At 42.0% G+C, this 16,316-nt stretch overlaps 1 protein-coding gene across 15 annotated transcripts in view; it reads right to left on the bottom strand.

Annotated features, from left to right (window-relative positions):
* The window catches only part of Camk2d (calcium/calmodulin dependent protein kinase II delta), a 283,017-nt gene extending 276,013 nt beyond the window's left edge, over nt 1–7,004 (bottom strand). For 14 of the 15 annotated variants that reach the window (XM_008844496.3, XM_008844497.3, XM_017800970.2 and 11 more), the window contains exons 1-2: nt 6,565–7,004; nt 5,120–5,214 (exon numbers count right to left, since the gene is read on the bottom strand). In XM_008844496.3, coding sequence (XP_008842718.1) covers nt 5,120–5,214; nt 6,565–6,629 — 160 coding nt within the window. In that variant the 5' untranslated portion in view covers nt 6,630–7,004. The remainder of the gene's footprint in view (nt 1–5,119; nt 5,215–6,564) is intronic. The other variant, XM_029569021.1, reaches the window with a different exon arrangement.
* Between the last annotated feature and the right edge of the window lie 9,312 nt (nt 7,005–16,316).

Genomic DNA, 16,316 nt, shown 5'->3' with positions numbered 1-16,316 from the left:
TAAAATATTTTATTATTTTAATCTAACTGGCAGGAATATCAACAATATTTTCACTCACTCAGTGAAGAAAATGTGTAATATTAAGACATGTATAAAAATGTAAGTATAATTAAACATAATTAAAATATACAAAATGGCCAAGTGTGGTGGTGCATACCTTTAATCGCAGCATTTGAGAGGCAGAGGCAGGTGGATCTCTGTGAGTTCGAGGCCAGCCTGGTCTACATAGTTCCATGTCAGCTGGGGCTACAGGGAGACCCTGTCTCAAAAAGACCAAAAAAAATAATAATCATAAATAATAAAAATAAATAAAATGAAATATACAAAGTAATGCTGATACATATTACTTTCAGGACCAATAATTTAATAATTGTGGCATTTCCACATATAGAACAAAAATGACTTACAATTTTTCCTTAAAACATTGCTTTAGCCATTGTTTTGCTCAACTGGTTCCAAATTATCAAATCAATAAGGTATAGAAAGAACTTTAATCTCAATTTTACTTCCAATTCAAGGCAAGTAAGAATAAAGCTAATAAGTTATGATAATTTCTTAACTGCTGAAATGTCAAAAACAAGGTGGCAAGACTTGGCTTTTTATATCCTCAATGAAACCTAAAATATACGTATCTATGTAACAATAACAAAGTGGTCACAAAATTGAGGGAGAAGGGAGGACTTGGGTGGAGTTGGAAGGAGGAGAAGAAAGGATGAAAAGGCTGTAAATACAGTACTCATATATGAAACAAACGCTCAAGAGAAATTCCTAAACAGAAAAAAAAGTATACACATTACTTAGGGTTATACGTACAACACTAAAGTTATGCACATGGTCAAGCAGGTTCGTAAGGTCCTGATTCAAGTTCTACTAATACTATGAATTTAGGAATTAGAATTAGCAGAATAAAATCAAAGTGATTTAACTGCATTATTACAGATATACAACTTTTTAACTTCATCAAGGAAGCAAAGGCAAAAATGAATTTATAATATTCCAAGCATGTATTTTTTTTACAAAAAACAATGAACTATGACACACTAGATTATGTAATAAGAAGTTTCCAAGGATCCAGAAATATAAGAGAAAATGAATGTCAAGAAGTCATTACTACTACTGAGATGTTTTAAATGCAAAGTGTGTCACGTGAACTATTTCTGCAGACACAGTCAGGACCATCAGTCGACTGGATTGTTAGCTGCAGTAACAGCCCATCACTCTTCACAAAGCCCGACAACAGATAGATAAAATAGGAAACACTGGAACCAATTAGCATTTGGTAGCTACGATCCTAATTGTTTGGAATCAAAATGATAATTTCTAATTTCCATTGTGAAAATATGAAACAACACTCTATTGTCAATATTCATGATTTACTAAGTGTGCATTTATTCGCAACAAAAATTTTTACAGAATACTTAAATGCAAGATATCAGTCATTCAGCATGCTTATAAGTTTTTCTTTATTTTAACAAGAGGCCACATAAGATATTAGGGGCACAATGACCTACTTCCTCATTAACACTAAAAGTGAATGTCCTGTTATGCACATGCACATACAAAAGCAAAAAAATTCTTCAACAGACTCTGAGTCTTCCAAATATGGTGTGTGTGATTAACAGCTAAGAAGAAATTTAACTGAAGCTGTCTGCTGGAGATCCATTAAAACCCAGCACAGGAAGAGGCCTGGGTGAAAGAACTGGATGTGCAAATCTGTGCAAGAAGGTAGCCAAATTTTTGGCAACTTCCCTCATAGCTTTGGATTTGTTGTCAAACGGTACTTTTTTTTTTTTCCAGTTGTAAAGTTACATCTAAAGAAGATTAGTTGAGGACTGGTAACATAGGTTCGTGGTAGAGTGTTTGCCTAGCATGTGTGAGGCCCTGGGTTCAATTCCCAGCACTTAAAAAAAAATATATATTAGTTGAGATGGAGAACCTGCCTGGTTTTTAAAATGAATACTTTTGAAGTTTGTCAAATAATACAAACAAAAATTTGCACAAAATTTATATGTTCCATAAAAGCATCTGATGTAGTCCCCAAAATCAGTGTCTTAGAAAAGTTAAGTTTTGCACTTTGTTCTACATTTGTCCTTAATGTTTATCATTATAAAATTTTTCCTGCAAAAACATTATTTACTTTATCATTGTAGTCTCTGAAGGAAATGTTATTCAAAGAAAATTATTATTTTCAACATGCTCTGTGAATACAGATTTCAACATTTGCTTGTTAGAAATAAACTACATGCTGGGCGTGGTAGTGCACGCCTTTAATCCCAGTGCTCGGGAGGCAGAGGCAGGTGGAGCTCTGTGAGTTCAAGGTCAGCCTGGTCTACATAGTGAGTTCCAGGACAGCTGGGGCTACAGGGAGACCCTATCTCAAAGACAAAAAAATAATAAAGAAATAAATAAACTACTTAACTCCTTTACAAAGAATTTAATAAGCATATTTCATGCTAGTCACTCTGTCCTGACCTGAGCTCCTCCAATGCCATCAGTGCTATACATTTGAGCGGTATGTTCAAAAATGAAAACATGGCATTTTTCCTTCCATAGTTTGCAATTCAACATGGGTAGCTGAAACAAACATACACATCACAAGGGAAAACTATTTTATATCGAGCTCTAATTGTGCAGCAATACAAAATAATGTTGCTGAGCATTTTGTAGGAAATGACTATAATTTTCATAGATAAATAGTAATGACAGGCTTTACACAAAATTCACCGACTCTTCAAAACCCCATGGAATTCACTGAGGAAGTTTTACTATTTTTACTGTTGAAGAAGAATCTGAAGTTAGAAAGGCACATGATTGGGTCAAATTTACACAGGAAGCAATTAGGCCAAGATTTGAATCGAATCACATCAGACTGTCACTACATGTACAATTTTCAAGTCCTTTTCATACACAGTCATCTACTTTGGTCATGATGGCATCCCTATGAGACAGAGTGACAGCCAAGAACCACCAGGAACCTAGCACATGACAGGCACTAATCGACACTATCTGAATCCAAGCATCATCACAGAAAACCAAAACCATGTAAGGAAAGGATCTATTTAACCCCATTTTACAGATTTAAAAAACAAAAACAAAAACTGAGACTCAGATAAAAATAGGTAAATGGGCTGGGCGTGGTGGCACACGCCTTTAATTCCAGCACTTGGGAGGCAGAAGCAGGCGGATCTCTGTGAGTTCAAGGGCAGCCTGGTCTACATAGTGAGTTCCAGGACAGCTGGGGCTACAGGGAGACCCTGTCTCAAAAAGACCAAAAAAAAAAGAAAGAAAAGAAAAAAAAGGGTAAATGTCCCAGGGAACACAGACATGGCTAGTAGGTTTGGGAATGAGAACTAAAGTCCAGTGAGCAGAGTTCAGGGCTGACAATGTTCTCAAGAAAGTAACATAAAGCGGATGAAATCTGCCCAAAGTCAGAAGGGAAAAAAGAAAGTAAGCAAGCAAAGGAAGATGAGAAGAATCTCTTATCAACACCTTAGTAATTTTTCTGAGTATAGTGGGATAATTCGAATTCTTATATCAAGAAGGTGATTTCTAGAGTAGGTGAGGGATGCTGGTAGAATGTCAGAGAGATTTCCAACAGTGCATGAGGCTGATTAGGCTAGAGGGCACTCCTGTCCCCCAGAAGAGGGAATGTGGGCATTGAGCAGAGTCCAGCACCTTTTTGGTTCAGATGTGGGCACTATGAATGGGGTGGATTAAAAATGAGAACTGTGATAAGAAAGCTAGTAAGTGAATGAAGCGCCAGTCGGGTTTGGGAGAAAACATAAAGCCACTAAAAGATTTGGAAAAAGTGTCTTAATGCTCCAGCAAAGTGACATCCCAGTACTGCCAGGTACCTAACACACAGGAAGAAATCATACAATCATTAAAAAAGTCTGACTGATTTCATTTGAAGTTCCTTCCCTTTTTCCCCCTAAAATGAAATTACAGTTTAGCAACCCTTATTCATTGCTAAAACCTTACAATGGAGACTAAAGGGAGAATACTTAACCTGTGTCTCATTAATTTTCATACCATGATCCCAAGGTGCTAATGGTTTCTTTAGCATATAAACCATCCTCAAAACAGTATTGAGTCAGATGAAGAAAATTACGACAACATTCCATTCAAGCACACAAGCTTAAATGCCAGCCTAAACCTAAGGAACAAGTCAAAAACAGAATTTGTAAATCCAAAAACTTAGGCAGAGCAGAGGACAAAAGCAATTACCAAGACACTCCTAAGAAGCAGGCTGTAAACTACTCTGTGAGGAAGCCAACCCTGGTGGAATTTCCTCTCCTTACTTAACACAAGCCAGGTCACTGAGATGAGCTTGCATTATGAAATTCTGTTCATTCTGATTTCAGTTTAATTTCATCAAACTACAAAATCCCAGAGGAATACCTCAGGCGAGTGCCCACATGGCAATGCCTAGTGTTTCAGAACAGTCACTTTTGAAAAATAAAAAATGAATTCGAAAAATAAAAAAGAATGTAGAGAGATTCTGTCAAGTTTCCTTTTTTCCTATATCCAACATCTATGTCATAAGTATGAACTACCTCTGTGGCTATGAACTCATATGTAAAATATACTACATGATCTGGTAGAAATTTTAATTTATTAGACCCAAATAAAGCCCTAACCTGCACACATCAAATTCAAGCTAGCTTCCATTAAAGTTAAATATACCTTGATGAAGTTAAATTCAACTGTAACTACAATTGAAATATACATTCAACTGAGTTATGACCCATTTTTCATCTAAAAAGTGAAAGGAAACTATGGCAGTTAGGAGACTTATAGTCTTCCATTCTAGAATCCTTCTAAAAGTTGCTTTACACTAGAGTTGAAAGCAAAATGCACTTTATGACATTTATTTGCTTGTACAATAGTTATGTGACTGCTCGGGAGACAGAAGGAATTCTCTTAATTTATTAACAAGTTATATATTTCATTTACTTTTAATGTATACAGACCAAGAGGCATTCAAAAAGGAAAAATATCTATATGCAATACGATACCTAAATTCAATTCAATTATAATTATATATTTACTTAAAAGAGACCAACACTCAACAGGACAAATACAAAATTCACATATATATGTGTTTTAAAATACCCACCCCTAGCAGAAAGCTTTTTGGTGTTGATAATTTTGGCAGCATACTCTTGTCCAGTAGGGATTTTCATACATCTTCTCACCACTGAGAATGCCCCCCTGGAAACCAATAATTAGCAAGTCATCAGTATAATCAGATCTAGTATTAGCTTGGAAATTTACAAACTTGAGCATTCTTACTGGTTTTTTAGAGGTCTGTCACCTACTAGTGCAATAAAGCAATCTATCTAGAAAATGAGCAATTCTTCTGGCAACCCAGACCTTTTCTAATATTGAGAATAAAAGTACTTTGTGATTAACTGGAAACACGTATTAATAAAAAAAAGAAATGCCAATTACAACCACTCTTGTTTGTACATGAAATTTTAAAACATTTCATGATTCACACACAACACCAAATGCTCTGAGGAAAGCCTGCAAAGAGCAGAGCTGAGCTACGGGGTAAAATCTGCTGCCTATTTATTTTGATGGGGAAAAATAATGTGGCTTCAAGTAGGTAAATATGGCGATTGTCTTCATTAAAATATAAATCTCCAGCACTCCGGTGTGCTTTAACAAATCCTGGTATGGTGATTTCTCTGCGTGGTTCGGGCTGGGGGAGGGGAGAGATCTGAATTATGCTGCTCTTCCGACAGTCTCCATGTACCAGTAGCAGATAACTATAAGGATGTAATTTTCATTTCATTTTAAACATTGGCATTTTCTCTTAGACAACTGCATGAACCTATACAGAAATGCATCCTTTCTGTAAGTAAAAGTGGAGACTAGCGATGGAGGAACTGGGTTTGGGTCTGGTGCTATGTAAATCAACATTCACCGCTGGGTCCCTAGGTGCCCCTGTACGGATGATCTTCAGTATCCTTTCCTTCCTTAACGTCTCCAAGTAGTTCTGTACTTTGGTGCAGGTCGTTTTACACTACGCCAAGCTACCTCTGGAAAGCGCTGTCTAGTCTCCAGGGCGCTTTTCTTCAGCCTGTGTTAAAAAACCCTCCAGAAACACAGAAATCCTAGGAAGACTGATGATGGGGAGCGAGAGTGCTAGCGGATGTCGGGCAGGGAGATGGGCTGGGCTGGATGGCCCTTTTTCTGGACAGAACCTACTGGGATGCAGAAACGACTCCCCCACACCAAGTTGAACTTTGGGCATCCATAAACATGGCACCTTCCCGGGGGCAAGGGCTCATCCGACTGTGTGTCAGGACGCCGCCGGCGACCAGACCCAAAACGAGATCTAGGTTGCATTTCACATGGCTGTCCTCCCCTCCCGGAGCACACTCAGGCGCGCACGCACACTGACAGCCACAACTGCGGAGATCGTAAATTCACCCCCAAGGGCTCCCGGACCGTCCCCGCCCGCACTGGCCGGCCAGGGTCCCGGTGTCCGCGCAGCCCCGCCGCCCTGAGGACCCGCATTGCGCCCGCCCTCCGTGGTGCCAGCAGGGCGCTTACTTTCCGAGCTCCTCGAAGAGCTGATACTCGTCGGTGAACCTAGTGCAGGTGGCCGTGGAAGCCATGGCGGGCGCGGCGAGTAGGCGGCTTCCCGGCCCGAGCCTCGCGGTCCCCCGGAGCCGCCCTCACTTTCCCGTCCGAGCTCGCGGGGAGCGGCGCGCAGGGGCGGGGCGCAGGGGGCCGGGACTGGACCTGGGCGCGCAGCCTGGGGTCCGACGCTCGCCTGGCCGGGTCAGCCCCGTCCGCAAGCGAAGGGCCGGGAGAGGACGGAAGACCAAGCACACGGCGGGTGGACGGGGCACGGGAGCCAGGCGCACGGAGACGGCTCTCCCCGCGGGCAGACGCGGCGGGCTGCGCGGAGCTCCCCCCGGAACGCCGGGCTGGGTGGGAACCGGCGAGAGTGCGCGCGGGGTTGGGGTGAGCCGGGCTGGCTGCGCTCCTCCCAGCTCCTCCCCTGCCCGCCCGGCGTCCCCCCCCCTTCCGCCACTCTCCGCCCTCGGAGCCCCCGCCTCCTGCCCCACTCCTCCCTCCCGCGACTCTGGCGCGGCCCGCCCTCCGCAGCAGCCTGGCCACGGAGCTGGAGGTAGAGCGGGACGCGCGGGCTCGGCGTGCAGCAGACTCGGTAGAGGGTCGGTAAAGCCCCGAGCAACCGAGGGAGCGCGAATACGCACGGCATCCCACGGAAGGCTCGGCCGGGGCACCTGAGCGGCCACGGTGCACGGAAGCCGAATAAGGGATGCCACCGACTCTGCAGGGCCGGATGTGGGCACCCGACTGCCCCGGTCCAGCCGACTTCCCCGGTCCAGGGTCCCACTTCTGGGCAAGTGGGCAGCCGACTGCCCAGGTCCAGTGTCCCAGCTCGAGGGAGGAGGGGCACCGAACTGAACCGGTCCAGGGTGCCAGCTCGGGGCAGGTGGGCAGCCGACTTCCCTGGTCTAGGGTCCCAGCTCCGGGCATGTGGGCACCCGACTGCCCCGGTCCAGCCGACTTCCCCGGTCCAGGGTCCCAGCTTTGGGCAGGTGGGCAGCCGACTGCCCCGGTCCAGGGTCCCAGGTCGGGGAGGTGGGCACCCTACTGCCCCGGTCCAGGGTCCCAACTCGGGGCGCACGCCCAGGCGCAGTACCCCACGCCACCTTCACCGCGCCGAATGCCCTTCTGTTAGGGGCCGGGGCACGTTTCCCTTCGGATACATCCTCAGCCCTCCTCCCTTTTCCCGCCTGGGGTGACTGCCCTACGCCTTGGCTTGGCTGCAAATCCCAGCCACTGCCACACCTTCCCTTCTCCCCAACAACCTCAGTAAGTTCTGATAATAACGGGTTCTCGCGAGATGTGCCATTGTGGCTGCGGCCAGAGTAGGAAGAGTGCCCGTGTGTCACGTGACCCAGTGGCTGACGTCACTCGCATCACGTGAGCACTCTAGCTTGGTTAGCTTTGCAAAAAGAAAAAGGGAGAGGAGAGGTCTTGAGTAGTTTGTTTCCATGAGGTTCCTGCCAGGTAGGGGACTAAGTGCGCGCCATCCATATTCCATCTGGAAGACCATTTAACAGTTCCAGGATGTGTCTGCTCTTAGCCTATCTGGAACTGTTGCTTAAATTGGAGGAAAAAAATAGCATTTAAGATAACTTGTTACTGATTGCTAAGATAGTTTCTGGGCCTTCTTTCCAGTTCTGGGTCTTCAGTAAACTATGTAATTGCAAAGTTGCAGGCAGACAAAAAAGCATCATGGTGTCTTTCAGATTACTGTTTCTATAGCAAGGAACATAAAGACCTTGCAGTCCTGTCACTAATTTGCCCAGGCTTAGAATTCCATCAGGTATTAAATTTTCACTGCAGGGTGACAAAAGATGACTTTGAGGCGTTGTTGCTGTTCCAAGAAGCTGTTCATACCTTGCCCACTGTCACACATCATCTTCATTCTTTTACTTCCGGTTCTGCCAACAACTGACCTTTTAATTGAAGTACCCAAGATAGAAGGTTTTTAAAGCTTTTTGTTGTACATCTTGCAAATATTGCCCACAGTCCAAGTGTCTCTCCCACACTCCACACCACCAGGAAAGATTTTCGTGGTAAATCATCATTCAATGTCTGCATTCTTAAGGCCATGAAAATATTATTTATTGGTCTGTTTTACTATCATTTTTTTTACTTGCTCTGTTTTGCTTGGATCTATTGCTAATTAATTCCCACAACTTAGACTAGATTCCTAGTTTAATTCTCGACAGTGTCAGGCACATTGGAACATAAATATGTTGAATTTTTTTCTTCCATTGTTCCTACCTGTTGAGTGCAGTATCCTCTGCTGCTGCTTAGTAATTCATTGGGTTTTTTTTAATTATTTTTTATTTTTTACTTTTTATTTGGCCTTTTTGAGACAAGGTCTCCCTGAAGCCCCAGCTAGCCTGGAACTTACTAGGTAGACCAGGCTGACCTTGAACTCACAGAGATCCACCTGCCTCTACCTCCCAAGTGCTGGGATTAAAGTCGTGCACCACCACATCCGGCTGATTTTTTAAATATAGTTTTGAGTCCTTGATTTTTACAAATCTTGTCTTTCAGATTTATAAATTTGAACAATTTTTATAACAAAATTGAAGGTTGTGTGTATCTTGATTCTCAGCCATAAAAAAACAAGAATCCCTTGGTGTAAACGTAGTAAAATAAAAGAAAAGATGATACCAAAAAATACAGGGGAGAAACATAGCATTTAGGTATTAATAGTTGGGCTATGTTGAAAAAAATTATTTGGTTTTGCCTAAACAGTTTTAATGGATAGCTTAAATATATGACTGCAGGTTATAATGGAAAAATTTACCATTCTTCCCTGAATCTATAAGTGAAACAGAAAAATGAAATTAAAACAATAAATAAGGATCAAATTTTACAACCAAGAAGAAAATTATTTCTTAAACACTGAAGCAATTAAGTCTACATAATTATGGTATTTATCTCAATTATTTAAAATAACAATAATTGGTGTCAGGGATTTAGCTCAGTGGTAGAACACTTGTCTAAGCAAGCACAAGGCCTTGGGTTTGGCCCTCAGCTCTGGAAAAAAGTAATTGTATGTGGTTACTATAATTGTTCAGTACAATAAATGAAACAACTGCATTTGATCTTGGTTTTAGTAGACAGTGAACTTGTATATTTGTATACAAACAATGTTTGATTCACATTTACTCTGTTATTTAATCTCTATTATGGGCTAATTAACATATTTCTTTTATTTATACATGTACAGTAATTTCTGAAATTTGAACCTCCTTAAGACAGTAATCAGATTGAAGATTTTATTTAATTTTTTACTTACATGATTGTTTTGCCTCCACAGTACATAGGACTGTCCTCTAATAGTCCATGGACAGATGGCGTCTTCCCAAGCTTGCCTGTACCCACTTGCCTAGGATCATCACAACTCTTTGTTGACTGTTACACACCCCCAACCAGCCAGTAGGCCTTAGTTGCATGAGGAGGAGATGCTAAGGGTATATAAACTGAGGAAGCCTGGGGAGGTCTCTCACCGTTTTGTGTGACTGTGTCGGGAAGACATAATCCATGTTTGAATGAAGACTTTCCAATGTTGCCTTAGAGGGAAGCACCCACACTCTGTAAGTAAACTCTCACCCATTGCTCTGTAAGTAAACCCAATAAATTCACTGGTTTCCCAGACTGTAGTCTGGTGAAATCAGATCTCAGTTTGTTGTAGGGACAAAGGGAGAAAAGGGCCAGATGTCGTTTGGCCTCCTAGAAGGAATTTTAGCTACACTGAACATATGTATGTACACCATATGCTTGCGGTGCATATGGAGGCCAGAAGAGGGTGTGAGATCCATTGTAACTGGAGGTAGTTGTGACCCACCTTGTGGGTTCTTGGAATCAAGCCTGGTCCTCAGAAAGAGCAGCAAGGGCTCTTAACAGCTAAGCCATCTCTCCAGCCAGCAGATTGGAGTTATTTTTTTAATTCTACCTCAGCACTTCTAGGAATAGCTACAAAACAGAATTAAGGCTTTTTAATGATATATACTTATAAACAGAATAATGCTAGACATTACTCTTCAATTTAGTGTCAGATGTATTTACATTTCATCAAACATGCTCAGCTGACCATTTCCATGAACAAAAGAGTGGAGGAGCCGGGCGTGGTGGCACACACCTTTAATCCCAGCACTTGGGAGGCAGAGGCAGGTGGATCTTTGTGAGTTCAAAGCCAGCCTGGTCTACATAGTGAGTTCCAGGACAGCTGGGGCTACAGGGAGACCCTGTCTCAAAAAAAGACCAAAAAAAAAAAAAAAAAGAGTGGAGGAGAGTAAAAAGAGGGAGGTGTTGATTCAGGGGAGAAACAGTGTCCCCTAGAGGGTTGTTAGTGTCATTCATAAAAGAATTTAAGAATGGACTCAAACTGGAACTTTAGGACAATTTTATTAGAATTTAAAGAAAAATCCTCACTGCAGGCAAACTGGGAATCTTGACAGTTGCCTTGAGGAGGAGAACAGAGGGGAGAAGGAAAGAAAGCCATGAAGTCATGCAGGTTTAGAGCCTGCGTCCGGGGGGCGGGGGGGGGGAGTGTTAGACAGTTAAAGGACTAGATGCCACATGATGGGGAGAAGGAAGCTTTAGAGAAAAGGTAAAGAAGCCTAAAATGGTGGGGCAGCCCAAGCATTAGGAAAAACCTGCTTAGAAAAGGGACACAAAGAGAGAGCTTTCACTTTTCTGAAGAATTCAGAAAAACAGGCAGGACTTATGGATAGCCACATCTGTGACCCAGATCCACAAGAGAGGCAGAGATCCTGAACAAGAAAAGTTCACCATCTCATCAACACACTAGGTACTCTGCCCATCGCTTTAGCATAACTTAAGGTGCACCCACCTTCCTAGGGGTGGTTCTATGACCAAGTGATTGACCAGTGAGACTGGAAAGGTGGGTCTTCAGACAGGCAGACTAGAGATTTGCTTTGATTAGATTAGGGTTTTTTTTTTTTTTTTTGAGATGGTCTCCCTGTAGCCCCAGCTGGCCTGGAACTCACTATGTAGACCAGGCTGGCTTTGAACTCCCAGAGGTCTGCCTGTCTGCCTCCTGAGTGCTGTGATTAAAGCATGCACTACCACACCTGGAGAAATTTTATTTTTTGACCAGTTAATCTTACCTTTTTGCTACCTTAGCAGTGTTAAAGAAAACTTATTTGTAAAACTTGTTTAAGATAGTAAGACAGATTTTATTCAAATTGATGATGATGGGGAACCACTGCAGCCCAGTCTTGAAGTTAGGGAGGAAGCTTGCACTCAACTCTGACTCTAAAAAAGACACGCAGAGATTTACAACATGGTGGGGGTCAGTGGGTGTAAACTTACTGTTTTCTTCCTCTCTTTCACTTGGCTACTTGGAATTAAACATCACAACACTTTAGTAGTCTCACACAGAAGGACAAGTTTGTAATACTAAGAATATTACGTTAGATTTTCATTGAGATGCAGTGTCCAAAAAATAAGGGAGCATTATTCTCGAGCCAAATGTGAGTTACCTTGTTCCAGAAAGAAAGATTCATGTTGTCCCAAATTCCATGTTACAGTGTAGTAACAGTTTCATGAACTTTTACTGACAGAAAAGGTAAAGCATAAATCAAAATGCTTTTCAAATGCATTGGTGGAAATATCAGGCAGGTTACAGAAACGGAGGGGAAAATCTCAGCTGTAGGTCTCAGGTTCTGCCTTGAGGGCACTCTTAGCCTACTGTAAGCTTTGTGCATTCCAAAGGATCTCCCTAATAGTCACATTCACATGTCAAAGAAATCGGAAGCTCAGATATATTTGTATGACATGTAGTGTTTGTCTCTGAGCCTGGATTACCTCAATACACCATTAGAGTTCCATCAGTCCTTTTTGCAAACTTCATTTTTTACAAATAAAATTCCATATATATGTACCACATTTTCATTATACTTTCCTTTGTTGATGAACATTATACTTTCCTAGGCTGATTCCATTTCCTGGCTATTGTGATCAGAGCAGCAATGAACATGGATGTGCATCTCTATAATAGGATACAGAGTCCTTTGGATATATGCCCAGGAGTGATGTAGTTCATGGTAGTTGCACTTTTAGACTTTTGAGAAATTCCCACACTGAATTCTGTAATGGCTGGAAAGTTTGTGCTCCTGCCAACAGGGACTGTGAGTTCTCTCCCCGAGGTTCTTATATCCTCTCCAACAGTAATATTCTTTCTGCTGTCCATTCTGACTGGGGTGAGACTGAATCTCAAGGTAGTTTTGATTTGGATTTTCCTGATGACCACTTAAAAACTATCAGCCATTTTGATTTCTTTTGAGAGCTATCTGTTCAGTCATTTAGCCCATTTTTTATTGGGTTCTTTGTTTTCTTGTTGTTTAGATTCTTGAGTTCTTTATAATATTGTGGATATTGTTGGTCAAATGTATAGCTGCCAAATAGTTTTACTCATTCTGTAGGCTGACTGCTCACTTGGTTCAATATTTTCTCTGTTGGACAGAAGCTTTATAGTTTCATGAGGTCCCATTTGTCAATAGGTGACCTTCTTTTATGAATGTCTGGAGTCCTATTCAGAAAGCCCTCCCTATGGCTATAATTTGAAGTATATCCCCTACTTTTTTCTCTAGCAATTTCAGAGTTTCAAGTGTTATATTAAGGTCTTTGATCCATATGGAGTTGATTTTTGTACAGGGTGAGAGATATAAATCTAAGTTCCAGAGGCAGGAGAGATGCACCAGTGGTTAAGAGTGTTTGCTGCTCTTCTAGAGGATTTCGGTGCGTAACATCCACATGGGGCAGCTCACAACCATTGTGTTTCCTAAATGCTCTTGAGTATTGGTCTATCCCTTGGATCTGGTCAATCTACCAGGCATCACATCAATAAGGAAAACTGTCTCCCTTTCCCAGGATCCATCAGTTGCCAATAAGATCCTCAGCTAGGGCTAGGTCTTTCTGCCCACCTCCCCAGTCCATGCTTGGCTCCTGTCTGGCTCATATTTGCAAAGGTCTTGTTCATGCTGTCATAGTGCTATGGGTTCATATATGAAACTACTTTGTGGTGTCCACACAAAAGTTTCCTTGTATTCATCTCCCACCTCTGGCTCTTACAGTCTTTCCATCCCCTCTTCCATAATGATCCTTGAGGCTTGGGAGGAGATGGGATGATTTAGGTATCTCACTTTGAGTTTGAACAATCCAGTCTCTTACTCTCTGCAGGTTGACTAGCCAGACTGGCCTCTAGGTTGCTCTCCATTTACTGCGAGGAACTTCTCTGGTGAGAGATGAGAGATGTACTACTCTGTGAGTGAAACAATAAGTCATTAAGATTCAGTCTACTACTGTGTCTGTTTAGCAGAATAATAATAGTAGCTCTCGCCCATGGGCTCTGACCTATCCAGTAGATTATTGGCCCTGATAACAATATCAGATATGGCGGTCTTCCATCTTGTCAGCCTGGTCTTAACTCCAATTTGAAGGTGGTTAGTTATTCCCATAATATTTGTGGGAAAAGCCATCAATTTTTGCATGTTATTATTATTTTTTTTTGTCTTTTTTTTGAGGCAGGGTCTCCCTGTAGCCCCAACTGTCCTGGAACTCGCTATGTAGACCAGGCTGGCCTTGAACTCACAGAGATCCGCCTGCCTCTGCCTCCCAAGTGCTGGGATTAAAGGCATGCACCACCATGTCCGGCTGCATGTTATTTTTAAAAAAATATATCTTATTTATTTTTTTTATGTATGAGTGCATTGCCTGCATGTACACAAGTGCACCTGTGTTGTGCAATGCCCACAGAGGTCAGAAGAGGGCATCAGACCCCCTGGAACTGGAGTTATGGATGGTTGTTAACCACCATGTGGGTGTGGGAATCGAACCTGGGTCCTCTGAGAGACCAGCCAGTGTCCTTAACTGCTGAACAATATCTTCAGCCTGCATGTTATTTTTTTATCCTGCCACTTTGCTGAAATTGTTTACTAGTTCTAAGAGTCTTCTGGTGAATTCTTTGGGATTTCCCATGCATAGTACTGTACTATCTGCAAATAAAGACACTTTAATTTCTTCCTTTCTTTGGTTTATCCCTTTTGTTTCCTTCTTTTGTCTTTTTCCTCTAGCTCAGACTTCCAGTACTATAATAAGGAGGGAGAAAGTGGATATCCTTGCTTGCCTTGTTCCTAATTTCCATGGCGATGCTTTGAGTTTCCCCCCTTTTATTATAATATTGGTTGGTACATGCACACAGGTCAGGGAGTGTGAGAACAGATCTGTGGTGTAGTTCTGGAACTCTGTTCTAGAGAATTGTAGCTAAAATTCCTTCTGGGAGGCATGGTTGACTCTCCCTGCCCCTCTTTTCTTGATTTGAGTAACAGTCCACAAGCTTAGCTGTGATAATCCTGGGCAAGTGTGTGCAACCAAGCACGGGAAGATGGTGTCTGTCTATGGTTTGCATGTCAGAGGACAGTCCTGTGCAACAAAAATGGAAACAAGAAGCAACGACCTGGTGGCTAGACATCCAAATGCCAATGACTGAAATCAATGTCTCTGCTCTTAGGGCTCCCTGAGCTTCAAGCTTGTGTTTCACTCCCAACTGGAAACTGCATCTTCAGCATTCCGCCTCTAGTCCTACACCTTAACAGAATCTGCCTTCCCTCTACATCTGCCCTCCTCCCTATCCCAGTGAAATTTGAGGGCTACCTGTAGTAGTCCATCACCCATAGTCCCACAGTTCATCACCAGTCCACGGATTTCACATATTCCCACTGCAAAGGTCATAGTTTAGGCCTCCATAATTGCTCACTTGAATTCAGGCATGAGGTTAACCTTCTTGTGGGAATTACACAAAGGAAACCTAATATGTTTCATTTCAGTGTAGCTACCATCACTGGCTCCCTTTATAGCCTTAGAAAAACAGCAAAAACCTCTAGTAAACCCAACAAGGCATTTACAGTTCTAGGCTTAATTTCATAATCAAAGTCTTCACCTCATACCCTAACTCCTAAACATTTCTAGAATTATATGAATACTTCTCTTTATTTCTTTCCCTTTACGGGGTTTGTGAAAACAGACTCTCAACTGCATTAATACTTGCATTCTTTTCCATAGCCAACATACAGCTGAGAGTCTTAGTTTTTAAAAATATTAAAATTTCAGTAACTTCTTTGATGATCTTAGCATAGAAACAGAAATCTTTCATGTTTCAAAAAACCTTATATGATCCGTTTCTGTATTTTATATTGAGAATCCTTTTCTATCCCCAAAGTTATAAAGACATTTGCTTATATTTTCTTTTAAATTTATTAGACTTATGATTAATATGCAAATCTGCCTGAAATTTTGTGTGTGAATGATATGAAAGAATGATCTAATTTCATTTTTCCCCATCAAATGGATAATGTTTTGGGGCAGCTTTGCTAACACAAAGATGAATCAAAATATCTTAGATAATCAACTTTAAAACAGAAAGGATTTATTTTTGGCTCATGGTTTCAGAGATGTCAGTCCAGGGTTGGTTAGCTCACTGCTTTGTGGCCTGTGGCAAGGCAGCACGTTGTGCCATGAGTTTGAGTATGTCTCACTTATTAAAAAGGTTCTACCCTCCCCATAGCACCACAGCCTGGTAACCAAGCCTTCAGCACATAGGCTTGGGTTGTCATTCATGATTCAGATGACAACAAATAGCTTCAGAGTTTGCTAATGTGTTAAGTAGTTCACTCTAATTACTAGAAAGACCCCTTAAAGAAATCATATCATTTATGCCT

This window comes from Nannospalax galili, unplaced genomic scaffold, assembly GCF_000622305.1.
Source record: "Nannospalax galili isolate Female #2095 unplaced genomic scaffold, S.galili_v1.0 scaffold462, whole genome shotgun sequence".
Classification (NCBI taxonomy): domain Eukaryota; kingdom Metazoa; phylum Chordata; class Mammalia; order Rodentia; family Spalacidae; genus Nannospalax; species Nannospalax galili.
Note: the sequence above shows the minus strand (reverse complement) of the source record. Positions and strands in the feature narration are given on the sequence as shown.